Source organism: Lepidothrix coronata, unplaced genomic scaffold (genome assembly GCF_001604755.1).
Source record: "Lepidothrix coronata isolate B3197 unplaced genomic scaffold, Lepidothrix_coronata-1.0 Scaffold28, whole genome shotgun sequence".
In the NCBI taxonomy this organism is placed as follows: domain Eukaryota; kingdom Metazoa; phylum Chordata; class Aves; order Passeriformes; family Pipridae; genus Lepidothrix; species Lepidothrix coronata.
In genome coordinates this window covers 2,291,237-2,318,620 of record NW_016690208.1, presented here as the reverse complement: position 1 = coordinate 2,318,620, position 27,384 = coordinate 2,291,237, and the positions used below count along the sequence as shown (strand labels likewise).

Sequence of the window (27,384 nt, the reverse complement as noted above, 5' to 3'; positions counted from 1 at the left end):
CTGCAGCAGGGAGGGCAGGGCACGCCTGGACGTCCCCAAATGGCCACTGGGCCTGGTTGTCCCCTGGGGGCTGCGAAAAATGTGCCCCTTTTTGGTGGCAGCTCTGCTTTTGCTTCCCTAATGCGTCGGAAAGCAGCACATCCCTGCTGCTGGAATGTGGCTGCCCAGAGCCCCACAGTCCTGTCAGGCACTGCAGGACACAGCACGGTTGGTGCATTGCTCCCAGTCCCAGAGGGCATCTCTGCTCCTGTCCCGGGGGCACCCACTGTGGGGACACCCCAAACCGGGTCCTTCCCCACCCTCAGTAGCGTGGACCAGCAGCACATCCTGGGTGTTTGCATGAGCTAGAAAATCCAGTCCTTTCCTTTCCCCTTTCCTTTCACCACAGTTTTGGGTTTCCCTCACTGAGCCATCCCTGTATCTCAGCCAGGTGCTGCATCCTGAGCATCGGGAACAGAAGGACCCGCGAGCATTCCTTTCCTCCTCACCTCTTGCAACACCATCAAAGGATATTTCCCCATTTTTGCCTTTCCTAGATCTGCTCTTACAACTCACAGCCAAAAGGGTCAAATCCCCTTAATCCATCCCTGTCCTCCAGCTCACCCCTCCATCCCAGCATCGCGCGGGGCAACGTCCCCCTCTCCCCACCTTCACCACAAGGTACCACCAACCCCCACGTCCTTCGAAGGCACTTAATCCATTACCAACTTCACAAAGCCGGGCCGGGGGAAGCGTCGGACCAGAGGAGCAAACAAACGAGGCAGGAATAAAGCCCGGCTCTCAGTGCCGGACCCGCGCGTGGCTGGGGGTTTATTTCTTTCCCCACTTCTCCTCCGATGGACCAAACCCTTTTTTTCCCCCCCCTCCCGACTGCATTTCACTTGCCGCCCCATAACAAAGCCGTCACCTCCGCCGCGGCTCCGCTCCGGAGAGACGAGTTACAATTACAAATTGCCACCACAATTAGTGCTACTTCTTAGAGAAATTAGAAAGGGGAGAGGAAGGCTCGCGTGCGATTGATTGCTATTCATCCTGCTTTACGGTGACCTTGCTCTGGAGACGATGATATTCCTTCAGCCTGGAAACCGGGATTTTAAAAAAAAAAAAAAAATTAATTGTAAATTAACAGTAATAACACACATTTCCTTTCAATTAATTTAAGCAGAATGAGGGGGCGTGAAGAGCAGGCATTTGTTAAGGTCTGTACAGTTTAATTATTTTTTTTCCCCCCACGAGATAATGTAATTAATTCATCTTAGAGGAGTAGGGGGACATCGAGGATGGGGGAGAACAAAGCAGTTAACAGGCAATGGAAAAATTAAGAGCCCATTATGTAAATGCAGCGTGTTTTAATGCCGTAGAGTTGGGGGGGGTGTCTGAGAAATAAGTAAAATAGGGAGGCTGTCTGTGCTGGGGAAGGCTGTAATTAAGCAGGGCTGGTGCTGGGGGAGGCTGGTGGCACCCCACTGCTCAGGGAGAGCTGGGGGGGGCCTTGGTGCACCCCCAGAGCCTAAATGGGGAAGGGAAAAGATGCTGGGGGCTTCCCCAACACACACATTGAGGAGGGTCCCTCTCTGCCCCACAGACCTCAGCGAGTTGATGTTGATGAAGCCGGTGGCATCGGCGGGCTCGTAGTCCCCTTGCACGTTCATGCTGTGGAGAGAAAGGCACAGTGGGATGGGATTCCTGGGGGGAAACAGGGCTGCCCTTTGGGAAGGGAGAATTGTGGGTGACCCCTGAGCTGGCTGCTCCCACAGGCTGATGCTGCTGCTGCCCCTCATCCACTGCAGGTGGGTGTGGGGGGCTTGGGGCAGGGTCCCAGCCAGCCCTGGGAAAGGGGCACGTGGCTCAGGAGCAGCAGAGCCATAGGACCACCCTGGTGGCCATTCCCAGGTTCCCCAGGCCCTGCTAGAGACACAGCCCCAAATTCCTTATGCGGTCCTTCATGTACCTCATCACCCTTCCTCCTCGTGCTCTGGCACCAAGCAGGGATGCTCGCCCTGTCCCGGAGCCTTGCCCCAAGTATGCCTGTCCCGTGGCAGGCAGGGCATTGCCCTGGAAAGGGAATGGAATCCTGGGCAGGAGGCACTGCCCTGGGCATGGAACAGGGTCCCGGGCAGGGACATCCCCAGCACCAAAGTGAGGTTTATGGCTGTGGCAGCCGGTGCCTTGGTGCGACACCAAGCACATCTCCCTCCCCAGAGCAGCAGCCGCCCACTGAATCCCAACTCCAGTGGTCTCCTACATCCCCAAAACACACGGCTCATTTCCCAGAAACCGCAAACCTGAAAGAAGGAAGTGGAGGGAAATAAAGAAGAAAAAAAAAAAAAGAGTTTACAACGATTTTACCTCCCCTGACGGGCTACAGAAAAACCTCTGTGCTTTTATTTTTGCTCATTCGAGTGGTTCTGACCTGCTCTATAATTACGTTACTTTCTACCTACTGTGCAGAGGCATTTCCACACAGCTCTGCCTCTCACAGCTTTCTCTCGGGTTCCTGTGACGCCGTCACTCAAAGGCTTTCAAACCAGCGATGTAGAAATCAAAAAGAAAAGGAAAATGGTTGGAGACGCAGGGAGAATAAGTGCCCCTGCTTTTCTCTCCCTCTCTCTTTTTCCTCTGTCCCACCCCCCTCCATCCTCCCTTTTTTTCTTCCCTCTTTTTTTTTTTTATATTTTTTTTTAATACTTTATTCATTTAATCTCTCCAAGTGAGAGTGCGAAGCATAATGAAGGGTTGGGATGGATTATTAGGAGCTGTTGATTTTGAGGGGGAGGGAAAGGGGGGAAAAAAAGCCGGAGAAGAGAAAGAGAGAAGATAATTTGACATTTACTCCGACTGATCTAAACTCATTCGGGTGTATTTATGGCTTATAAAGTGTTTAGAGAGATTGAAAGGGGTTGAGGGAGGGTTGAGGGGGGAGCGAGCGAGAGAGAAAACAACGTGGAGAAAAGGGAAAAGCCAGAGGGGGAAAAAATTAATATTGACTTAAAAACATGGCTCGTGCTTCGGCCGGATGTTGGGCCCAGAGGATGGTGCCAGTGGGAATGGGATGGGATGTGACAGGATGGGATGCAACAAGGTGGGATGCAACAGGATGGGACGGGATTCTCGCTGCCACCACCCCTGCCCACCCTGGGCCCCCCAAGCCCCACTCACCTCACCAGCTCCTCGTTGTACAGCGACCGTGGGGACTCCCTGCCCAGGATGTAGACCTGGCCCTTGAAGACAGACAGATGGACGGTGCCCACCACGGGCTCCTGCGAGCGCCCGATGCAGTGCCGGAGGAACTCACACTCGGGACTGTGCCAGAACCCTGCGGGCAGGAGGCAGGGTCAGAGTGGGAATGGGGCAGGCTGGAGTGCCCTGCGGGGCCCACGGTGGTCCCCAGGCTAAGTCCTGCGAGGCAGACCCTGGGTAATTTCCACAGGAAGGGATGAGAGAGGGCAATGCTGAGCTGGGACATCCACGTTCAGCTCTGAGAGAGAGAACCTCATGTGTGTCCCTTCCCGTTGGCAGTCCTTGGGATCCCACTGGGAGAGGAGGCTGGAACGAGCTGGTGGAGAAGAGGCCACGGGACCATTCTCCTTCCATCAGGGGTTGATCATGGAAATTAAGAGATTTGTTAAGTAGGTATGAAACCGTCACTCAAAACCTACCATCTTGGGAGGGTCAGGTGGAGACAGCAGCCCTCCGACACCCCAAGCCCTCTGAGTCCGCACAGTGAGTGCACCACGGCCCCCCAAAACACATCCTGTGGGAGCAGCCCTTGGCATGGCCAGCCAGAGGCCACCACAGTGCATGGAGGGGCTGTGGTCCTGCCTGCCAACCCCCATGCCCCTTCTGTCTCTAAGCGGGGTAATTAGCCGGGAAGCCCTTGGAGACCTGGAACAAAGCCTGGGAGATGTAGAAGGAGATAGAGGTGGAGAGAGAAAGAGCCCATTCACAGCCCTCCGGTCACCCCCAGGTTTTATCTCTCCCATCTCACTCCCTGCTCGAACACCGGTGCCCTCTCACCTTTCCCTTCCCAGCTGGGCTCCGGGGCCGAAGCCATTAAAGAAACAAACAATTTCTTTTGTTGTTTGGCCTCGCCAGCCCCCCGAGCGGGGCCGTATCCTGCAGCCTCGTCCCTGGGGTCTGTGTGGCCCCGATCCAAGACACAGCACCCCTGCAGCCCCTCACCCCTGAAACCACCTCCCTGAACAGACTGCCCTCAGCTGCCCCACCACAGCACGGCCGAGGGGCTTGGGGACCCCCTTCCCTTCAACCAGCCCTGCCACATCGGCAGGAACTCCGGCTCCAGGCAAATAAACCCCTGTTTTTGGTAACCACCCTCCAGGTACAACTCTTCTAATATCGGGATTGACGCAGGGCTGCTGCATCCCTGTAAAAATAAACCCCAGACACATTAAAATAATAACCAGCTGCTTAAATCCTGACTCTGACAGCTCCAGGTGGGAGGAAGCATCCCCCCCATCCTTACCCCCCCACTACAAACACTGGAAGCGATCCCACTACAAACACTGGAAGCGATCCCCCTTAATGACCTCCCCACCATCCTGCCCTAATCACCACGTGGGCAGGGGGACAATGGCATTTCCGCACCTGGATGTACCTGCCGGGATGGAACCGTCTTCAAAGCCACCCCTCCACAATGGGATCAATGGGAACAGGCGGAAGATAAACACTAATTCCCCTAAAAACATGGACTGGCTGTAATAATGAAGTGTTAAAGGAAGGTGAGCTAGAAAGCCTGGCCTCCGGCATGGGGATCCAGGGGTGCTGTTGGGGTTGTTCCTTGGATTTGGGATTGGCTGCCAGGGAAGTCTAGGACCATGCTGGAAATCCCTGAGGATTCAGCATTTGGAGCAAGGGAAACAGCAACCTTTGCCTGGCAGAAGTAGGGAGGGAGAAGTGAAACCACGATCCCCTGAGTGGCTCTTTAACCTGGTGGCTGCACAACAACTGAGTGGTTAGAAATAAACAAACAGGTTTATGCCCGAACTAAAAAAAAATAGTCAAAATAAAGGTAGCCCAGGTCAAAGTCTAACAAAAATGGCCAGAGACAGGAGCGGCATCAGAGTGTAAATGAGGCTGTGATCTAAGGGAAAGGTAACCAAGACTTCTGCAGCCCCTGCGGGGCCCTAAAATATAATTTAAGCAGCAAAGGGGCTCAGATATTAAATGCCAGTTGCTGAGGAAGATGCAGGAAGGAATGTCCTTAGAGGGGAAGGTGACAAGCGCGGGCACCAGAAAGTGCAGGGGAAACAGCATGACCCAGTCTTGCTGCATCTGCTGCTGCCCAAAGCCCAAGCTCCCAGTCAGGTTATTTACAGGGGATCTTCCCATGAAAGATCCCATGGGAATCATCCCAGCCCCTTGCAGTTAGAAACACCTGAGAAGTGATGGGAGGAGGAACTGAGAGCCCAAGAAATCAGGACCTATGAAAGTGTTGTTTGGATGGGGGCAGGAATCTCTCCATTGTGGGGTCTCCAGGGATGTCAGTTCTGAGCTGAGCACCCAGGTGTGGGCAGTAGGGGTTTGAGTCCACCTGTGGCATTTTGGGCTAATTCCACTTCCTTCAGTTTAGCACCAGTGTCTGGGTTGGGGTGAATCCAGAGATCAATCCCCAGGGCAGTGATGATTCCCTTCCCAGGGTGCCATTCCCAGCCCTGGCAGCCTCCTGGCCCAGCAAGCTGTTCCCTGCAGCACAGGGGGGGCTGAGCTGAGGCCCCTCAAACTCAACCCACGAGCTGGAGCTGCGGCTGCTCCACAGGAGGGAGGACACGGGGCTTCATTTCTGTCCCTCACTGGAGGGGTGAGCCAGTGTCCCCTCATCCCTTCAGGCTCCCAGCCCTCTCCAGGCAGTGCTGTCCTGGTCCAGACTGGGAGCCCCTCCTGCAGCCCCAACCCGCAGTGCCCCTGTGTGGGCTGTGCACCACATAGCACAGCCCAGACCCTCCATCCTGCAGCCTCCAGCACCTCGAGGGGCCCCTGTGCCACACCCCCCTGCCAGGGCACGGGAAGAAGTCTCTGGCTTCAAATCCCATGGCAGGGATGGCCATGCTGGGAGCTTGGGTGCCCCATACCCCAGAGTGTTTGAGTCCTTTTGGGGTGAGAGCAGGCAGAGATGGAACGGGTTGGAGGTGAGAGCTGGGGAAAGGGGGGACAAAGGGATGGTGAACTTCATCCTGTGAGACATCCAAATGTGTTTGTTGGGACAAAGTGGTGGCACTGGACTGGGGGAGATGCTGGGAGCATCACCTCATGGAAGACAGCATTGCCTCCCAAAGGCAGGCACGGAGCTCCCTCGGCAGGAAAGCAGGCAGAGTGTGGGATTGAGCTCAGCCCAAACCCATCTCTTCCCCCAGTGAGTAGCCTCAAAATCCACACCTGAATTTTACAACCCTGAGCGCAGGCACCGGTGGGACCTGCAACCTCCGGCAGCACCAAAGGAGGAGGAGGAAGGCTGGGAGGAGGCTGCAGTGGCAGGTCCAGGCTGAAGGACCATACATACCGTTGTACACCAGCTCGGAGAATTTCAAGGCGAGCCCCTGCTTGATTTTCCGCACTTCCCGGTCCATGGTGAAGGCCTCGATATCTAAATGCGCGTGGTATAGGATCGTTCCCGCTGGGGTCTCATAGATACCTACCCATTTTTCCAGGCAGGGGGAAAAGCAGAAAAAGAGAGAGAAACGAATGAGACCAAAACTGTCAGCAAATGACAAAAAATAATGACTTGGCTGACAGAAGGAGCCGTGGTCGAGCGCATTCAGCCTCAGCTCGCTGTAAAATGCATCTGTCATTATATTCATGCTGGGGCCGAGACAGTCCACTCCGCACCTTGCGGAGAAAATTTCTAGATTCCCCTCTTTGAAGAGGCACTCTGACGAGGCTAAATGACAGGGTTTGGGAACCGATCCCCCCCACCCATCCGTGCCCAACGGTCTGCGGCTGAAAACCTGTAATTAGCGGAACGACGCGGGGCACAGGCACAGGGAGCGCGGGGCCTGAAGTACCCTCCTCTCCCCTCGGCTGGTGAGAAAGAGCCCCACACGTCCGCTGGGAAGCAATGAGGCTACCTGGGGGCTGGGAGGGAAACCTCCTCTGGGGCTGGCAGGGCCCCCCCAGTCCCTTCCTGCTGCCCCCCCCCTTTCCCCTCAATGCCCAAGGCCTGGGGATGGAGGATGCTTAATTGTTTCAGAAAGCTGCTCCTTTGTTCCAGCTGTTCAGGGCTTGTTTTCTGCATAATGTGGTTACTTGGAGTTTAAATAGGGGTGCTGTCGTACAGTGCTCCAGTCCTGGTCAGATGTGGGTGGAAAGGTGGTGGGGGAAACACTGAGTTGGTCCAGCAGGGAACACGTGTTGGGAAAGGCTGTAACCTGTCCATGGCCAGGGCTGTTCCATCAGCGTGTCCTTGCCTCCTGTCTGCCTGTGGGGATGGTCCCTTCCCAACACCAGGCAGCTGCTATGGCATGGGCATGGGAATTGCTGACACACAAAGAAACCCTGTAAGAAAGCATCCCCAGTGAAGGGGATGTGCCCTCAACCAGCCCCAGCCCTGAGAGAGGGTGAGGGGAACCCCCAGGGCAAAAAACCTCACCAGGCTCTGCTCTTTCAGTGCCCTGGAGAGTGGCACAGGCACATGACCCATCTCAGAGTGGCCACAGTCCCACAGACACAACAGGAGCCCTCTCTGCATGGCAGCCCAAGCCATTTCCATCAAACCCCATCCCAACCAGTGTCCATGATTCCAGCATCCTACAGGCACAGAACATGATCCCACTGTCCCAAAGGAGAGCCAATCCCTCCTCTCCAGCCACTCCAGTGATGTTGCAGCCTAGTCCTGACAGGGCTGTGGGAGCAGACAGCCAAGTTAACACCAAACCCCAGCTGTCCTATGGTGGTGGCACAGGAGCACAGAGCTCTATGTCCCCTCCAGCCCCTGACCATGGAGTGGAGCCCACCACTAACACAATTAATGCTCCCTCTTTTCCCCTTAGGAGGTGTTAAAGCCAATTTGAGCTGATGATTTGTGTATGTGCCTTGACCTCCACGTTCTGCCCATCTGTGGGTCCTAGAGGATGGGGGACCAGAGTGTGTCAGCCAGGGCAGAGGGGAGGGCAGCTGACAGCCACGCTCCAGCCTCGCCGCTGCTGAGGAGATAAGAGACACCTTCAAAGTGACACTCGCAGCATCTCCAAGTGTCTGTTTTCATCTCCCCATGTTTACAGGAAAAAGACAGAGGTGTCAGCACTGCAGCCCAGTGATGCTTCAATCACCCCATAATTACTGCTGGGGAAGGGGGGACTGGAGCTGTGGGGGGGGGGACATGGAGGGGGGCAGCCAAGGAGACAGCTGCTGCTACTTAAAATTTTCTAATTTGTAACCTTGGCTGTCACTTCACCTCCATCCAAGCAATTTTGCTGTGCTGAGTGCAGGCTGTCACTCCCGACGTCATTCATGGGACAGGAGGGGATGCAGTGACTTCCCCAGGGAGAATGCTGCCCTTGGGAAAGTGCTGCCCAAATTTCTACCCCTGGTCCAGGGCCGAGGCCAAGCTCAGCCTGATATGTGTCCATTGCAGGGAAGGGGTTTTCCACTTTCCTGCTCCATCTGCTCAGTGCATCGACTGGAGGAAAGGGAAAAGGAAGGAGAGAGCCAAGGGGAGGAAAAGCCCCAGCCAAAGGCAGCACTCAGCTTTTGGCAGCGACCATCCCCTCCTTCCCACTTCCTCCCCACTGATTTCATTTACTTCACTTAATTAGCCCCCCTTCGGAGTTAAAAAGATAATTTGATAATGAGGATGTGAAAAGGCGGGAGAGGCAGGGCCGTGCTCCCACCGCAGCCCAGAGCCCCCGGCAGAGCCGTGCCCCCCCCAGCCGGCTGCAGCTCCACTCCCTGGCACCCCATAATTAGCCACCTCCTCCCACTAAAACAAATATGGCAAAACCGAGTTAATAGGGTTTAAAAGGCTGGTGCGGGTGTGTGCCACGTGCCCCTCGCCCATTAGGCCTTAACGAAGTTCAATTAGGAGCTTAGTAAAAAAAAAATCAATGCAAATGAATTTTTCTCCTCTCCGACTCCTCGGGTCTGGGAGATGAGGGAGAGGAGGCACCTTCACTGCCACCTGCACAGCATGGAGGGATCAGTTCCTGCTGTTGACTGTGCCTCAGTTTCCCCAGCAGAGACAGGGTCCCTGTGCTGCCCCAGGGAACCTGCAGAACCCTGAGTAAGCGGGGTCACCTCACACCACTGGGATTTGAGGGATCATCTCCTCCAAACCCAGCTGCCATCTCCTGCACCACTGACCCTAAGCCCATTTGGGGTCCAAAATACTCCTGGCAGTGAGGAGGTGGGGTCACCTCGAGCTGCCCTGCACCCCAAAACCCCCCAGGGTGGGGCAGGTACCCACAGCACCCTCCTGTTCCAGCCCCTTCACGTCCCAGCTCTCCATCTCTCCCACAGGACATCTGTTGGAGCAGATTTCTCAGGGGTTTTTCTTAATCCCAAGAAGCAAAACCAGGGGCAGGATCCTGCTCAAAGCAAGTGGGGGACCACCCCCCAAGGTCTTGTCCCTGCAGGAAGCCCACCCCAAGGTCTCATCCCCACGGTGCACACCCTGCCGTCCCCACAACGCCCGGTCCTGCCGCGTCCGCCGGCGCACAAACACCACAGCGATCGCTCAGCAATGTCATGCAGCAGACAGACATGACAGTTAAATGGGGTTTAGAGAAATTATTAAATGCTGGAAGGGTCACTAGAGCGTGTCAGTGGCTCTTAAAAAAAAAAATAAAATAGATTTTGACAAATTACTCAGCATCCTGAATGCAAATGTGCCGGCTGGCGTGCGCGGGTCGAGGTTGGGGCTTTTTCTTCCTTCTTTTGGTTTTAATTTGATTATTCAAACCCAGATCAAACGATTTGGGGTTTTGTTTCTTGCTTTTTTGCGGTGGATGCTCTTGTGAAGGGCCCTGTGGCGGAGAGGGAGAACTTAGGCTAAGTCTAACCAAAATATTTGCTGTTGCCCTGCACAGAGGACAAGTTTAAAGAAAGGGAGCATCTAATTAGGTATTAATGAGATTTAAAATAAAAGACTGGGGACAAGGAGATGGGAAATGAAGCTGAGCCACCTCGTTACTTAGTTCTGCACAGGGCAGCTTGCTGCCTCCAGAGGTTTCCAATGGAATTGATCCCAATGGATGATCAATACTAAGAGTCACGGCCTCCAAAATGTGTAGATAAATCAAAGAACTGGATTTAAAAAAACCCTCAGTGACTTACATCAGCCTCCTGTGTTTTGTACCGGTATTACAGAGCCTGGCACCCTCCAGGAGCATCCTCCCACCAAACCCACAGCCTGGTGTTTTTCCCCCTGGAGATGGGTCTCTCCTGGTGGCACTGGGACCGCAGGGCTGGCGCAAACAGTGGCACCGGCAGCGAGCGGGCAGCTGCCATCATTAGAGAGCAATGAAAAATCTATGTCACAGGGAAATCTCCATCAAAAGCTGATGGGGAGGGAAAGGTCGAGGGCTGCTGGGGTGACCTGAACCACACCACCCCTGGGGTTTTCCTTTTTTTTGCTGTTTTTAGGGCAGGGATGGCCCCACAGGCTCACCTCTGGACTTCATCCCAACGAAGCGGTTCTCCACGATGTCGATGCGCCCGACCCCGTGCTTGCCCCTGCGAGGAGAAGGGAAGCTGCAGCAGCCCCATCCCCACAGTGGGACACGGGCAGCTGTGAGAGGTGGATCAGAGGGGTGGACAGTGGGGGACAAACCCCAAATGGCAGCATGATCAGCTCCTGAGCAGCACTGGTGACCGTCGGTAGTGACCTGGGGCCAGCAGCACCACAGGCAGCCATGGCACTTGGGCCAATGGAAAATGAACCAGGCAAGGAGACAGGACATGCCACAGCTCTATTCTCAACAGCCAAAGTAATTTTAAAACTACTTAATTACATTTAAAAAATTAACTACATGGAAAAGTTCATTCCCATTCACCACCAGGGGGATAAAGGCAGGGGCATGGAGGAGGATTGAGGCGGCCAGATGGCACTTAGGAAGAGCAGGTGCCCTCATGGGTGCTGCTGTATTTTTGGGCAAACCCCCAGGGATGGTTCTGTGCCAGTGGCATCGGAAACTGGGCATGGGGTGACACAGGGCAGGAAACCCCAAAGGAGCTGCTGCTGTGGAGGCAGGGAGAGGACAGGGCTGTGGACCCACACAGCACATCTCCATGCTCCCAAAAAGCCAACTGTCCACCGAAAAGGCACACTGAGCCCCATTGGGCAGGCAGGGAGAGGTGAGATGTGGGAGCTGGGGGTCTGGGACTGAGCTGGGACCAGTGGCAAAGGGGTGCCCTGCAGGCAGGGGGTGCCCCGGGGGCTCAGCCTATATAGTGGGCAGGGCAGCCCTCACCCAGTGTGCAGCTGGGGCACATGGAAAATGCAGAGGGGGTTCAGAGGACTTTTTAACCCTCCTCATGCACGGAAAGCAACACCCTGGGGCATTTATTCCCTTGTGTTCCTGGCCTCGGTGCCCAGCTCTGCTTGCTGGCATTTAGGGACAACTAGGACCCAGCTGGGACCATCCCATGCTCACACTGCTGACCACCATCCCTGGGCTCATCAGGACGTGCCTGCTGTGACCATCCTGTTTCCACCCCACCCTGGGTACCCTGGGGATCTGCCCTTGTCCCTGCTGCCAAGGGACAGGGTGGCACTCACGCGATGTCGTTCAGGTACACGAAGAGCTCCAGGGCCGAGGAACGAGTGGCTCCGTCCCCAATGTTGGTGACCTTCACTGGGACACCTGCGGAGGCGGGGAGCGAGGACAGGCAGGATCAGCTGGTGTCAGGATCCCCCCGGAACATCATCCCACGGGCGTTAAATAGATGTGACAGATATGAACTCTAAATAACTTCTTAAAAAGGCATATCCAAGCTGGTGCGAGGGGGAGGCGAGGGGAGGGGGGACCCACCTCGGGAGAGAGGCGAAATAAATAAATAAAAAAAGGCCATAAAAACGTCACCCCTCCCTTTTCCCCTCTCTTTTCCCTCTCTCTTTTTTAGGGCCTGTGAAATTGCAACCAGGCCCTTAACTAATTGAATTTCACGCTCCGCAATTGTCTTACAGCGCAGCACCTTCTGTCCCACCAGCCCCTGCCGGGGAGGGGGGACACGGTGACAAATGCGTGCCCCCCCCGCCTCCCTCGCCAGTACGGGGGGCGTCTGGAGGGGGGACCCCCACACCGGGGCACGGCTGCTCGCACACGCACGCACACGCACCCCGCGGCGGGGTGCTCCCCGCCATGAATTAATTATTGCACCTTTTCTTCCCCCCCCCTTTTTTTTTTTTTCCCCTTAATTTTTTTTTTAAGGGCGCCGGGCAGGGGCAAAGCCAGGAGGGAGGGGAGGGGGGAAATGCTGAATAGAAAGAGGCATTTTTCTTTAGCGGTGTGAAATGAGCAATAAATGTATTAGGAAGCTGACAAGGGGGCTGCGGGGCCCACAAAGAAAAGCGGTGCGGAGTTGGAGGCTAATCCCCCCTCCATCTGCCCTCCTCATTACCATTTAACGCACTATCAGTTGCCAATCAGCCTCAATGCCTCCCTTTCTAGTCTTTATTATATAGGCGCCCGCAAGAGCCCGGTCTAGTGACGGGGGCTGTCAGCTCCCCACCACTGCCCCCCTCCCTCTAAACCCCCTATTTTCCAGGGGTTTATAAACTCAGTTGTAAATTGCTATTAAATGTAACTCGCGGCAATAATGAACCTTAAGCTGCTTCTCGGCGCGGGCCCCCCCACCCCGCGCCCTCCCCTCGCCCCGGCTCTTTCTCTTCGCATCCTCCGCCGGGGTATTGGCCCGGGTCCGCCCGGCGAAGAGCCGACGTTGTCGGGGCCGTTGTTGGTGAAAGCTGCTTAGCCTTTGAAATAGTTAATAATTAGATTAAAACTTCAAATAAATTAACTAGGGGCTGAATGGGCTGCTGGAAGGAGGAGGGGGGGCTGCTCCTTGCAGGGGGATCGTTATAATGGAGCAGGGATGCTGGCGGCGGGGAGGGGGTGCCCCCTCCCAGCGGGGCTTCCCCCCCACCCTGGGCTGGGCTCGCTGCTGCTGCCAGAATAGATGGTGGCATGGGGATGGCCGTGGCTGCTGTAAGTGGGAGATGCTGCCCAGTGTCCCCTCTCTGGTGAAGGCTCCGGGGCTGGGCCCTGCCATTCGTCCCGGGAATGTGATGGGGTGTCCCTGTCTCCTTCCTTTAACATTGATAGTACCAAAGGCCAATCCTGCTGGAGCATCTCCCCGATTGTGACACTGAACAGGGTCACCTGTGTGTTCCCAGGACCACCTGTGTGCCAACCTGTGCCCACTACAGCTCGATGGCTGTAGAGGGGACTCAGAGGGGTGCCAGCAACCCTGGGATCTAACCAGATCCTCTGCACACAGCCCCAGTGTGCTGCAAGCACCATCCTCATCCCTGATGCCATGAGTTCACCCACGTGCCCCCACTCTGGAGATGCTTCTGGCTGCCAGGGAACCCTGGTCCTGGCTGGGAAGTTGGGTTTGTCTTTGGGGAACCAAGGCACAAGGGTCTGGCAGCAAGGAGGCTCTTACCCCGCTCAAACTCGATCTCCAGCACATCTGGGGTGTCAGGAGAGGTGGCCGGATCACGGGTCTTCGTGTAGAGCCCGGGGGGAGCCTGATTCTGTGAGGAGAGGGAGAGAAGTGGGAGAGTCAGTGGCATTGCCATGGCCAACACTGCTGGCATTCCCAGCCCCAGACTGCATCCCACCATCCCCCCGGTGCATCCCACGTCCCACAGTGAATCCCCCCTCCCCGGGGTGCATCCCTCATCCCAAAAGCGTACCCCACCATCCCAAAGCGCAGGACCAGGGCGGCACATCACCGGCGCTTACCGGGGCCCCGGGAACAAAGGGGCTGGAAGAATCAGCCAATTTTTCCCCTCAACTTGATCTCATCTTTTCCTCCAACGCCCCCACAGCTGGAGGCGGGATGGCTGCGGAGAAGCAAGTCAGGCAGGGAAAAGCGGGACGCTGGCAGCGAGCGGCGGGGCGGGCGGGTGCCCGCGTGTCCCCGCACCTCGGCCGGGGACCGAAAAAACTAATGAGGAGCCCTGACCCCAGCAGGTGCTCCAGGCGCCACCGGCTCTTTCATGGTGCTCCCGGGGTTAATACACACGGGGGAAAATAGAGCGGCAAAGCAAAAACCCATTTCAGAGCACATCAACCTTTATGTATATTGTTTTTTGTGAGATTTATAGGAAAGAGGCATCTTATCTCCATCAGAGCCAGGCCAGCAGAGGCTCGGGCGCCGACGGTGAATTGCCGCAATTGAAGTGCGTGCCAGAAGAAGGGGGGGGGGAATACAATAAAAAAGAGCTCTCCGTCCCAGAGAGCAAATGCTTTGCAATTTCACGTGCCCCCTCGGCACTCGCCCATGATGTGACTGCACTTGCTGACCCCAAAATACTTTCCGATCGGTGTTTGCAAACTCCTGTCTCCAAAGGGACTCCCCACCCAGCCACAGCTCGGGGAGGTGGAGGGGAAACTGAGGCAAAGAGCACCCAGGGCATGTGCAGCGTGGTGGAAAGGCAGGAAGCCTTTTAAAAGGTGGCAAACCGGTATTTGCCCACTAGACCCAGCTGGTGAGAGCTGGAGCTCTGGGAATCCCTGGGCAGTGGGGCCCTGTCTGCATCCACCCACCCACTGCTTGGCTCACATGCCCTCTCTTCCTCTTCTCATTTTTAAAGTACAGCTCTTCTCCTGCTCACTTCATAGAATACTTTGGGATAGAAAGGACCTTTCAAGATCCCTTTTTCTCCCTTCTCTTCCTTTCCAGCAAGGTAAAAAAAGACAAGGTATAAAGCAAGTCAGGGAAAAGAACCTCCCAAAATCCAACCAAGTGGTTGCTTTAAAAAAAAAAAAAAAATAAGCTTTTTAGAAGGAAAATTAATTTCTCTACAGAAGTTTTCATCTAAAACTTTCAAAGACGGGCAGTAAGAATTTTAGTGAAAACTTCCATTTATTTTTCTCCAAACATATTTATATTTGCTGCAGCACTGCCAGCACCTGAGGGAAGCCTACCCGAACTGCAAGCATCCCCTTTTCACCAGGGGTACTCCCCTTGCCTCACCCCAAGCCCTGGGGTGCACATCCCAACAGCATCCACAGCCGAATCCCGGGAATACAGACATAACTACCCAAGCATACGCTGCAGCAAAACTCCCCTCAGTTCCCGTTTTATGCCATTTTTGCCCCTTTCCCTTGTTTTAAGGGAGAGGCGCTGGCAGGCAGGCGCATCTCCCTGTGCCCCTGCACACAGATTACACGGGCTGTGGATTTCAATTTTACATCGTCTGGCCTTTCCTAGCCCTGATCACACTTATTAACTAGAGGAACCTGCGAGAGATGATGAAAAACTTTGAGTTCAAAAGGAAAAGATGGAGGAAGGGGGAGAAGAAATACCGGAAAGTATTAAAAACTCTTTACTAAACATTGGAAGTCAAAGTCAGGTAGTTTCCAATTTTCCGAGCCAACTATGAAAACCCCTATTAAATAAAATAACTAAATAGAAATAAAAGTGACATTTGGCTTGCATTCCATCATTACGGTGTGAGTCTGTCCTCTTTTTATTCTCTCTCCTAAAAGCACAGTTCAAATGACAAATAGTTTGTTGCAGTGTATCAATGCCTTCTATTTATCCCTCCCCGCAGGGGGGCTAGTCCTGCAATGTCATCTTTAAAGGGGAGAGAAAAAAAATAAAAAGGGGGGGAAAAAAGGAAAAAAAAAAAAGGAAGAGTGTGTGGAAAGGGAGAGAGGGAGGGGGGGAAGAAAGAAGCAAGAAAAACGGGGCAAGAAGAGAAGAAATTGGAAGCAAATGGTCCATGAAGTAAACCATGATGCAGAGCTATCGATGCCGCAAATGGTTTATTCATCCGGCTGATATTGTTGTGCCCGGGACTGAATGAACTCTTTCAGAGTGCCATATGAAGTTAAAGCAAGTAAATTTCTATCTTTCTCCGCATTAGCTGCCTCATTGCCCTTCAATCGGGCCTCACAGAGGCAGAAAATAGCTCAACCATCTGCTTTCAAATCCCTGCGTTTGGCAGGTCCCGGGGGTTTGGGGAGGGGAGCCCGCCGTGCCTGGCACCTCGGATCCTGCCACAGCCACCAGGTGCCCGGCACTGCTTCCCGGGCCGGGGAGGGGACACTGGTGACACCGCGCTCAGGGAAGTCACCTCCCAGCGCTGTCGGAGGGTGAGATGCCCAAGCGGAGGATGCTCGGGGACGGGGTCAGGGCACTGGTCAGCCCCGTTTTTCCAAGCTGGCTGTGGGAAGGAAGCGGGCTTGGCAAAGCCTGGGGACTGGGGGTCTTCGGCTAGAGAAGAGGAGAGGTGCTGGGTGCGGAGGGGTGGGTCAGGAGGGGCGCGGGTCAGTGCCTTGCCAACTCCAGCTAGAGGCACGAACACCCATCCCAGTGCCAAGCGCTCCCCCGGAGGAGAGGAGGCTCCACGGGAACCCGGCTTTGCAAAGCCTGACCCACGGACACCCCTCTGGAAGGCACCAAAGGGGGAGCGGGACCCCCTCTCCACCTTCCCCTTCCTTCCCCCGCCGGAGGCACGCGTCAGCCCAGCTGCGGGGAGCCGGCTGCGGGCGCCGAGCTCCAGCGGCTCCTCTCCCTCTCCTCCTGCCTCCCCCTCCTTCTCCCCGGGTTGTCTAATTAGCGCTGATGGATAGTTTAAGTAGCCGCCGAGCGCGGTGACCCGCTGGAGCATGAACAGCGCCGGCAGGGCCAGCGGGCGGCCGGACCACGAGCACCGCTCGGAGCGGCCGGAGGTGTTGCTGCGCTTCCAGCAGCACCTGGCAGCAGTTCCCAGCACCACCGCCGGGCTCGTGGCCCCGTTGGGAGTCAGAACTGGTGGCCCTATGGATGGCCTCACTGTTTCCAACACCTCACCCATCCAAGGGCAGGTTTTACCCCACAGAGAGAGGGGATGGGAAAGCGAGGAGGGCTGGGCGAGCTGCAGGGGCCAGCCCGAACCTCCGTCACCAGCTCCGACTCTCCCACCAGCACCTCATCTGTCTAATTGCTCCTTTATTGCTGCCCCGCGACATTGTCCCCTCCAGTGTCACCCTGAAACGGTCCCTTCCCCTATTCATGCCGGCGGCAATTAACGTGCCGGGGGAGGCGGAGGGGCCGGGGCGGGCGGCGGAGCCTCCCCGCACACACGGACGGCCCCGCCGTGAAATTTCCAATTAGGCTGCAAACACACCAGACGCCCCCGGCCCCGTGGCTGCCACGCTGGCCGGGTGGCCGTGATCGATTACCTTGGGGTTCTCCAGGATCCCGGCTTCGTAGCTGCAGCAGGCAGGGAAGGAGGGAGAAGTCACTGTAGCACCTGCAAACTGCAACCCCAAACCCCACCGGGACGACAGCCCCACTCCCACCACCCCATGGATGGAAGTAAATACATGTTATGGATCTCCAGGGCATTTTAGTAGTAACCCTGCAAGGAGAACCAGGCTTGGGAGAGCCCAGGAGATGGATGCTGCCACATGGACAACTGGGCAGAGAGCGAGGCTGGAGGTTTGGGGGTCACCCATGGTGAGCAGGTCTGGGATGATGGAGGTGTGAAGGGCCACAAAGGATGGAGGGGATAGGGGCCTCAGACCCTGTGTCCTCACCCCACAGAAGCTCCCCACCTGCCTGGCCACTCACCTGATGTGCATGAGGTTCTCATCCATGCTCCAGGGTGTCTGGGGTGTCACAGGCACCGGGATCCCATGTTTCTGCCAAGAGAATGAGAGTGGGGTAAGACAGCCTGTAGGGAATGCCAGCACCCACTGGCACCATTTCCCACCAGGATCAGCCCCAAAAGCTCAAAGGGACAACCCATCATCACCAACAAGGCAGCACAGAGCAAGCTGCACACCCGTGTCCCTGACCCCAGGCAGCATCCCACCACAAGGGCCACCTCGATGAGGACATCAGGGACACAGTGTGGATGGGAGGACAAGGGCTGCCCTAGACCTGCCACAGACTGAGAAGGGACCCCAGAGCACCCCATGAACCCCAGCAATGGGGACACCAGCATGGACATTGTGTTTTTCCTAGGTCCAGGTCCAAGATGGTGCAACATTCTCAGGCACATGGTGGGACAACGGGTTGTCCTGTGAAGACCATGAGTTGGATTCAATGATCCCTGTGGGTCCCTTTCAACTCAGGATGTTCCATGATTCTCCCAGCTGGGCTGCTTAGCAAGGGGAGGCGACGAGGACACAAATCCCCAAATCCACAGGATGCTCTGGAGGACTGATGCTCTGCCATGAGGGGACAGCAACACAAACATGTGGCAAAGCAGCTGTGGAGGTGTCCCCCCCGAGCCTGGGCACCTCGAGCCCACCATGCCAGGGGACAGACGGCCCCACACCGGCTGCCTCCCCAGCACAAGGCGCTGCACCGAGCCCGGCTCCCTAACAAGGTCACTGGTGTGCTCAATTATCCACTGACATTTCAATGGGGGAAATTGCCTGTGAAGACGAGGTGAATACGCAGGGGAATTAGCAGGAGAGGTGACGGCAGCAGGCTGACAACTGGAGCCAGCGGGGACGTGTCCCACCCTGCTGGCATGAGGAGATGGGATGTGCCGGCTGTGGGATGGCCACAGGGAGACAGGGGTGGAGATGGCAGCTCTGGGCTCCCACTGTGCCCTGATGTGTCTGTGTTCTGGCACGTCAGTGTCATCACAGCAGGGACATCAGCCAAGGGCTTGGCCAGGGACGGAGGAGCAGGGGCTGAGCAGAGGCTCCTTGTTTGCTGGGAAGAGGGAAAGGAAATGCTTGTGGTTGTTTCATCACAGTCCTCAATCCATCACCCGAGATGGGAACAAGGTTCTGAAATACCTCCTAAGGCTGCAGAGGGGCCAACTCGGCTCTGGTCCTGGGGGGACCTGATTTGCTGGTCCTGATTTGCCTCAGGTCCTGATTTGCTGGTCCCACACCACAATTCCAGTGCGGGACCCCCTGGGACTCCCTAATGTCCAGATCCGATCTAAACCCTCCCTGGCACAACATGAGGCCATTTCTTCTTGTCCTATCACTTGTTATTTGGAAGAGGAGACAGACCATTGGCACACTTATCTCACCTGAGATATACAAATGTATCTTTCCGACCTGAATAATGAGCCAGTAGCCCCAGCTGATTTATTTTCTCAGCCAGCCCTCTCAGCCCTCTGCCTCCTCCTGGCAGCCCATGCTCCCCAGCCCATCCTCACTCCATTTCAAAGAGGATCCTCCAAGTCCAGACCCACGTACCAACATTTACTGAGCCCAGGCAGCCTTGGCTGGAGCCAAAGGTGCCACAACCAAAGAGAGATCTTGTTCTCAGGCTCTGTCCCACCTGGCTTTGCCTGTGGCCATGGCTCACCCTGGAGCAGCACCCACGAAAGCTTCCCCCTTCTCATTAAGTTATTTCAGCCTCAGCTGGTTGTGGGGATGAAGCAGCTGCTGGCACAGGTTGCTGCCAGAGCAAAGCTGGCTCCAGCCCCTGGGCAGCAAATCCATGGCAAGAGCTGTGCTGCAGTGACACGGATCCTCCCTTTCCCTGGTACTAATGGAGCCCCAAATATCTTTCCTCAAGCACCAAGGAAAGCACATCCAGGTGCTCAAAGGACCTGGCCACACGTCTCCCTCTCCTGAGCACGAAAAAGAAGAGAACTCCCCCATTTTTTTTTTTAACACTAAACATAACCAGAGACTGAGAAGTACTAGGAACCCTCACCCCACGACCTTTCCTCTTGGAACTGGGCCCCAATCCATTTCCTTTCCCTTTCACCCTCCCCCTTCCAAACAAACAAAAAAACCCCCACAACCAAAACAAAACCCCCCAAACCCAAAACACGTGTTCCATTTTCCATATAATAAAACCGCGGCGCTCTTAATAACTCCCCTACTTGACAATTTGTTTGGCAACATATGGAAAGCTCTCGTAAACTCGCCCCTTCATAATACAACGGCAGATGGCAAACACAATCCTCAACACGCCACCCTCTCCTGGCGGCCCTAATGGGCTCGGAGGGCTCCTCACCCCACGGCCACATCCCTCCAGCTCCACACCTCGCCTTCCCGGAGATTACCCAGGCAGCTATTTAAAAACTGAAGCAATTTTCTGGTTTATGCACAGAGCTGCCTTTTCCCTTTTGATTGATTGAGCCGAGTTGTCAAGCATTTCCATGAAGTCGCTTAAAAAAGAAAGGTACCCTGGTGGGCACATAAAAACCTGATGCAAAACTTCTAATATGTTTTATTGTAACTTGTACTTCAAAAAGGAAGGGACAACAAAGGTGAATGTGTTTGCTTTGTCTGCCGCTCAAGTCAGGGAGCTGGGACCCGTTTCCTTGGAAAGCAGGTTACCATTAATAGCCAGGTAATTATGGGGCTTTTAAAAAGGGAGGATGAAAACAAAAAATAGAGGGGGGGGGAACCCCACCCAGAAGGCTCCAGTGTGGTGCTGGAGGGATGTTGTGCAGGGCTTGCTGCTGTCACCTGCCAAGCCATGGTGAGCACCCCGTGGCCATCCCAAGCTTCCTGGGGCCACACTGAGCATCCCACAGCTACCCTGAGCTTTCCACAGCCACCCTGAGCATCTTGTGGCCTCCCCAAGCATCCCATGGCCACACCACACCAGCTCCTACCTTGGCATAATCCATCAGCTCCCGGCGCCCAGGGAAGCGCTGGTAAAACTCGGGCAGCCTCCACGGTGCAACAACCTGGTGGGAGGGCAGGAGCATGAGGTGAGAAGCCCCCAGCCCTCTTGTAAGCCCCTGGACCCCCTTTGCCCCTCAGAGACAGGGTGTTGGTCCCCCAGATGAAATTTAATCTCCCAGCACAAGGGTGGAGTAACCCAGACCCCTGGCCCTAACCAGGCACTGGATGCAGGGGGGAAACAGGCAGCATTGATTATCCAGCAGCTGCCTTGATACTGTTTCCTCTGTGGCCTCGTGGTGTTTGGGGTAAAAATAGGTCAATTAAGGATCATTACAGCCCCCTCAAATGCCAAAACGTCGCTGTGTGCAGCTGGTAGCTTGTTAAAGTGAGGCATGGCCCCTTGCCTCGGTGTTAAAACAGAATTCCCCACCAGCTGGGGAGAGGCCAGGAGCCCGGTGGTAGGATGATTTTAGGTGCCTTACCTTGATTTTGGGACACAGGGCATAGCAGGTGAGCTCGAACCGAACCTGGTCATTGCCCTGAAAAGTGAATGGGAGATGCTGAGGAGTCACCCCTCACTAGGGCGGGCTGGGAAGTGGGTGCCCCCCACCCTGATCCCACTGATGGGGGACAAGATCTCAATCCTGGACCAGCTCACACAGGGCCATACAGCATCCTCGGGAGAGGAATGTTGCCTGACAGGGACACAGGTTTGGATTTGGTGAAAGAAACAGCAAAATTAGCAGGAAATCTTAAAAAAAAAAAAAAAGGCAGTAACATTAAAAGTGCAGATGACAAATCAGCAGCTCCCGGCTCTGCTACAGCCCCAGGGCTTCATCCAGGGAGCTGAGAGGCTCAGGAGCTGCTGGGCGAGCACATGTGTGGCAGTGCACACGTGTGGTGGTGCACACGTGTGTAACAACACACACATGCAGCCTCTGAGGTGCTGCTTGGCTTCAGTCACAGCTCCCCTTGCGACACGGAAGACCCCAGGCACAGTGGGCAAGGATCCTCTGTCCCACAGGGTCTCTCCTGGTCCCTCTCCATGGCTTGTTTTAACCCCAAACCACCTTTCCTGGAGCTCCTGCTAGCTGGGCATTCAAAATCCCTGTGCAGCTCATTCACCAGGCTCCAAGGGAGACAGGCTGACCACAGACTCACCCAAGCCATGCTCTGCCCTGGGCTGACACTCCTGAAAGCTGAACCAACAGAAACCCAGATTCAGGTATTTTTCCCCCAAAGGCATCAAAGGACACATGGAGAGAGAGGGCAAGGTGGGAGGAAAGACCGTGGTGAGCAGGAGGATTCAGTGGCTCATAATTAGTTAGTTCTGAACCTCCCTTTACCTTAATTGGCCCTTGCTGATGAGGTCCCACTAACGAGCCCAGGTAGCCGGGAAGGGGTGAGGAGGGAGTCTAGGAGTTATTAGCACCTCCAAGGGAATAGCACTCGCCAAAGCCTATTTTCCACCCACACCAAGGGGCAAACAGAGCCCCCCTTCCCTCCTATCGGCCCTGGCCTGAAGGATACATTTACAACCGGCCTGGGAATTCCCTAAGGACTATTACACTCAGGCGAGTACGTCCACCAAAGTACTCATTTCCCTTACAGGCCCAAAACACGTCCATCTGCTCCGGCAGCGGGGACACCCCAGATGGTCCCATTTAAGACGCCGCAGCCGGGTCGAGTTACCCGCGGTCGGTCCCTGCCCGTGCCCGCAGCTTAATGGCTTGGGAAGCAGGAGCCACCGAAGGTGTCCCAGCCAGCGGGGACGGCTGGTGGCACCCGGGAGCAGAGGGGACGTCATCTCCTTGTGGGTGTGTGACTCCACGGCACCGTTTAGTGGGGGCTTCCGAGAGGGGGGCTGCTGGGGATGGGTGAGATGGACGGGAAAAGGGTGCAAGAACCCCACCGCATGAGGAGAGAGAATTATTTCGGTCATAAAGCCCCCCCAGCTGCCCCTCTGCCCCATCTCCTGGTTGCTGGCACGAACCTCGACAGCCTCCCGGCTGCACCTAACATCCCCCTCCTAAGCAAGGTCGTCTGCCATAGCTGGGGACCCCCAAACCCAGCCGCCCCAAACTCACTGTAACCCCTCGAGGGGGTCACCTCGCCTTGCCCCTAGGCCACGATGGGCACAGGCTGCGCTTTGGGTCCCCGTGGGAAGGGGGGAGGAGGTACTGGGCAGGACCTGGGTTCACCCACTGAGCCCTCACCTGCGCCAGGTGTCCCCGCCCGGGCTGGGCAGCGTGCGGGCAGCGGCTGGAGGTGCCGGGGACGGCCCACGGTCACGGCTCACAGGTTCCGCGCCCCCGCCACGCTCCCCGCGGGGGATTCCCCCTCTCCGGGGCAGGGACTGGCCCCGAGCATCTCCTTTCTACGGTCTCTGGCTGCCTCTAGCGGCAAAGTGTCGTCCCTGCGTCGGCGGAGACAGCGGGGATGGGGACAGGGACCGGGACCGAGACAACCGGGATAAAGACAGGAATAGGGACAGGGACCGGGAGAGCCAAGGATGGGGACAGGGACCAGGACAGATTGGGATGGGGACAGGGACCGGGACAGCCAGAGCTGAGGACAGGAATGTGAACAGGGAGCGGGACAGTCACATGTATCCCAGGATGCCCCTAAACACCAAGGGAGGGTGCTGGCTCAGTCCCAGCTGGCTCCTGGCCTGGACAGCCCCAGTCTGTAGCAGCATTTTCAAGCTGCTGCCGAAAACAGGGTGTTCGGCTCTGACTCCAGCCTTCCCGACAGGGAGAGGGAACCGAAATCGGGCACAGAAATCCCAGAAGCGAGAAGGAAGTGTTGAAACACAGCTGAGTTTTGCACGGCCCTGCAGAGCACCCACAAAACATGCCGTGCACCCAGAGCTTAGCCAAGGGACCAACCCCTGCCCTGTGCCCCCGTCCTCCCTCACCTTGCCCGTGGCCCCGTGGGCGATGTGCTGGGCTCCCTCTCGCTGGGCGATCTCCACCTGCCTGCGGGCGATGCAGGGCCGGGCCAGCGCCGTGCCCAGCAGGTACCGGTCCTCGTAGAGCGCGTTGGCCTGCACTGCCGGCCAGATGAACTCCTCCACAAACTCCCTGCTGATATCCTCGATGTACACCTGCAGGCACAGAGGGAGCATCCTGGTGGGAGGGCGGCTAAGGGGAGAACCCGCTCTTCTTAGGGATTTGGGGACAGTGCAGTGAAAGGTCCCTTTGTGTACCCTTTCCTAGATGCTGCTAAAGGGCTTTGGTGCAAAAGCTCTGGAAAAGGGATTTCTCACTGGCACTGTCCCTCCTCCCAGCAATGGGATATGTGAGACCCCAGGGCTCGGCCCCACACCAGGGAGCAGGGGGAGCTCAGAGCCCCCAGAGGGAGGGACACTGTTACCTTCTTGGCCCCCAGTGCCAGCGCTTTCTTTCGTGCTGCTTCAAAATCTTCCTTCTGCCCAATGTTGGCCTGGAAAGGAGGAAAAAGTACCAAGACTGAATATGAAAGGAGACCACAAAACCCGAGTGCAAGCCCAGTCTGGCACAGGGCATCACGCATGGCATAACAGAGCCCACGCTGGCTGGGCTTGAGGCCACTCAGGGTGGGCAGGAGGGGGGTTCCCCCCTGAGATGGCCATGCACCCCTCTGCCAAGCCCTAATCTACTGCCCTCATTAGCAGAGGGTCATTATCTGGCAGAAACAGACTGTGCCACACAATCAGCTCAACAGATTAACATCCAGGCTGGACAATGGTTAACCAGTGAGACCAGGATCACCACTATGGCCACACATACACCAAGAGCCCTGTCACCCATCCGGGTCCCCAGACTGCAGCTCAGCACTCCCTCCACCCCCAGCCCCCAGGGACAGGGTTCCTGTGATGGGGTTTGGAACAGAGCTCACCAGGTAAGCGATAACATCGTAGCCTTGTTCCTTCAACCACACGAGGATGCAGGAGGTGTCGAGGCCCCCACTGTAGGCGAGGACCACTGTGCCCTTGGACTGAGCCATAGTGCTGACAAAGCAAAGGAAAAGGGATTCAGGATGCCCTCAGCCCCTGTTGCAGCCATCAGGAAGGATCAGTTGAACCAAGATCCCTCCTGGGGCTGCAGGGAGCAAAAGGAGGGCTGGGAGCAGGAGGAAAAGCCACAGCAGCATGGCCACATCCAGGCTGCAGCTCCCAGCCAGGGAGGACACCCTGCCTGAGCACCAGCCAGTGCACCCGATGGTGGCTGGGCGATGGGAGGATGCCAGGGCACCCATCAGAGCTTACCTTTTCTCCATGCTGACAACCCTGCAGCAGCCTGCCCCACACTCTGCAAGCACCCTGCAATGCCAGGGGGCTGGAACTCAGGCGCAGGCGCCCAGCCGTGGTGAAGGCACAGCACAATGCCTTGCTCGGGCACGACCCAGCACATCTCAGAGAGCAGAGAGCCACCCACCACCTCAGCCCCAAGTGCCCTGTGGCACTGCTGGGCGTGACATGGTTGCAGGGCTGGGGGGTTTGGAACTGTCCCCCAGAGCCCAGACCAGTCTAATTAATGCTTATGGTGCATTTGTCCCAATTATGCTGTCCGTGTTTTCTGCCAGCACGAAACACCTACGTGGGGATTTGTTGCCCCTCACCCTCCAGACAAGGATATCAAGGATCTGAGACAACAACAGGAGATGGTGGAAGAGGCCTGGAGCTCAGGTGGAGGGATGGAGATCCCGGGCAGGAAGGGGCTCTGTGGCCCCGGGGCCAGGCTGTGAATCCCAGGGCCCCAGGAGGAGGGGATGCCAGCTGACCCTTGGCCGGGGGAGGCGGACGGCGGAGCCAACCAATTCCTGTCCTGAGCAACTTTCATGCTGCTGCCGCTGCCAAGTCAGCACAATTCTGCTCCTGCAGGCAGGGAAGGTGCCCTGCTGGGCTGCTCCTGGCTGGCACACCGGGAACCTCTTCCAGAGTGATGTGGTTATGCCGGGGTGTGCCCCAGCACCCGCATCCTGCCAGCATCCCACGGGCACGGCTTGGAGCTACTCAAGAGCAGGATCTGCCTAGTCACCACCAGGTTTGTGCTGAGGAGCAAAGGGGGTCTGGCAGCCCCATAACCTGCATCTGGCTCCCTGAGCCTGCCCGTGCCTATCGGGCTGCCACGCAGGCAGCACCCAATGCCCAGGCTTGAGCAACCGGCATTTCCCTGCTCGTGGGGCCCTGCGGCCGTGCCGAGCTGGGTCCCTGCCCAGGGAAGTTCAGCCGTCCCTTCCTCGCTGGGGCATTTACAGGAAGGCAGTCGCAGTTCCCAGAAGGGCCCAGCCCAAGCGGCTCCTTTCGAAACTAATTCCTCCCTTTACCCCCAAACTCATCCCTGCTGTGGCCACCAGCATCGCTGTGGTGGTTGCCAGCCTGACTAAGCACCTCTGAGACCGGGCACGCTCGCTCCACGAGTGGCCCAGCAGCGGTTTAGGGAAACACCTCCAACTTTTGCCTGCTCAGACATGTCCCCACTGCCTACAAAATGCCCGGGGGCACTTTGCCCTGGAGATGCATCCTGCATCCCACAAAGGGTGTGGGGCCACCAGCGTTCCCTGCTCTGGAAACGGGGCTCGTGCCAAGCCCGCCTGCCCAGGAAGGGAGAGCCCCGAAGTTTCAGTGTTAGGTGGCAATAAATCAGAGCAAACAAAGCTCAGTGAAGGGGAACGCGGCGGGACTTTCTCAGCCCTTATTGTTATTCCGTAGCGATTTCCGTGTGAGTTGGGGCAGGGTTTGGCTTTTACCGGAGAGAACTCTGGCTGCCCTGCTCCAAAGGAACACTGGGTTTTCGGTTTTAAAAACAAGGAAAAATAAGTATATAAAAAAAGGAGGAGAACGAAAAGCTCGAAACTTTGGTAAAGAAAGGAACTGTCTTTGCCAGCTGGGCTGGAAGAACTGCCGGGATGCTGCCTGCGGGCTGGGATGGGGCAGGGAGAAGGGCAGGGGCAGGCAGGAGGGGCAGGAACAGGCTTCCCAGGTGAAGCAGAGGCATGCAGGGATGTGCTCACGGGTGCGGGGGTTTGTCTCAGCATCGCTCCTCCACCTTGTGCAGGTCCCATCCTGCCCCCCAAAATCCCCAGCACAGAGTGGGGAGGACACGAGGTGGTGCCAGCTGAGGTCCCAGTTGCCCTCCCTTGGGGTGGGTGAGGGGACTCTCAGAGAAATGGGATTCATTTGGAAACCCCACACCCCAAACTGAGCTAGGAGGGGCTTGACTGCAGCCTGCACAGCGCTGGGAAGGGGCTGGCACCCCACTGCCCTGCTCCAGCACCCAGGGGTGAGGGACACCCGTGGGTGGGTGGAAACGGGACAGACAGGGTGAGGGGACACATTTCCTGAGGCAAAGGCCCCCTTTTCCCTCTCCCTCCCATCCCATGCCTGCACTCACCCACTCCTGGTGTCCGGCTGCCCTCTGCACCCTCTGCACTCTGGTCCGGTGCCTGGAGCATCCTCCTCCTCCTCCTCCTCCTCCTCCTTTATAACCGGGCCTGGGCAGGCGGAGCTGCCGCAGGACAGTCCCCCGTGGGCACTGGTCCCTGAGAGAGGCCCTGTGCTCCGCCTGCCCGCGGGATACCCGGCAGAACAGGAGGAGGCAGCTGCCCCCCGGCCGGGATGGAGCGGGTGCTGAGTCCCAGCCCTTGTATGGCTGCTCAGGGTGCTGCCTTC

General features: G+C 56.5%; 1 protein-coding gene across 5 annotated transcripts; it reads right to left on the bottom strand.

The window, feature by feature from the left end:
- Nucleotides 1-780: 780 nt before the first annotated feature.
- ASS1 (argininosuccinate synthase 1) lies at nt 781-27,181 on the bottom strand. Of its 5 annotated transcripts, none has more exons than XM_017810427.1 (16): nt 25,332-25,580; nt 24,979-25,032; nt 24,609-24,720; nt 24,105-24,173; nt 23,647-23,835; nt 21,212-21,268; nt 20,717-20,791; nt 17,743-17,813; nt 17,352-17,382; nt 13,618-13,708; nt 11,729-11,813; nt 10,619-10,683; nt 6,518-6,649; nt 3,160-3,316; nt 1,588-1,653; nt 781-1,078 (listed from the first exon to the last, which is right to left on the bottom strand). In XM_017810427.1, exons 1-16 carry the CDS (start codon nt 25,550-25,552, stop codon nt 1,024-1,026), a joined length of 1,530 nt encoding a protein of 509 aa, XP_017665916.1. In that variant the 5' UTR covers nt 25,553-25,580; the 3' UTR covers nt 781-1,023. The 5 variants fall into 5 exon arrangements, with proteins under 5 accessions (XP_017665916.1, XP_017665919.1, XP_017665921.1 ...); XM_017810430.1 differs by having other exon boundaries at nt 25,310-25,450; XM_017810432.1 differs by lacking the exons at nt 24,979-25,032; nt 25,332-25,580 and adding an exon at nt 27,107-27,181.
- Nucleotides 27,182-27,384: the final 203 nt, after the last annotated feature.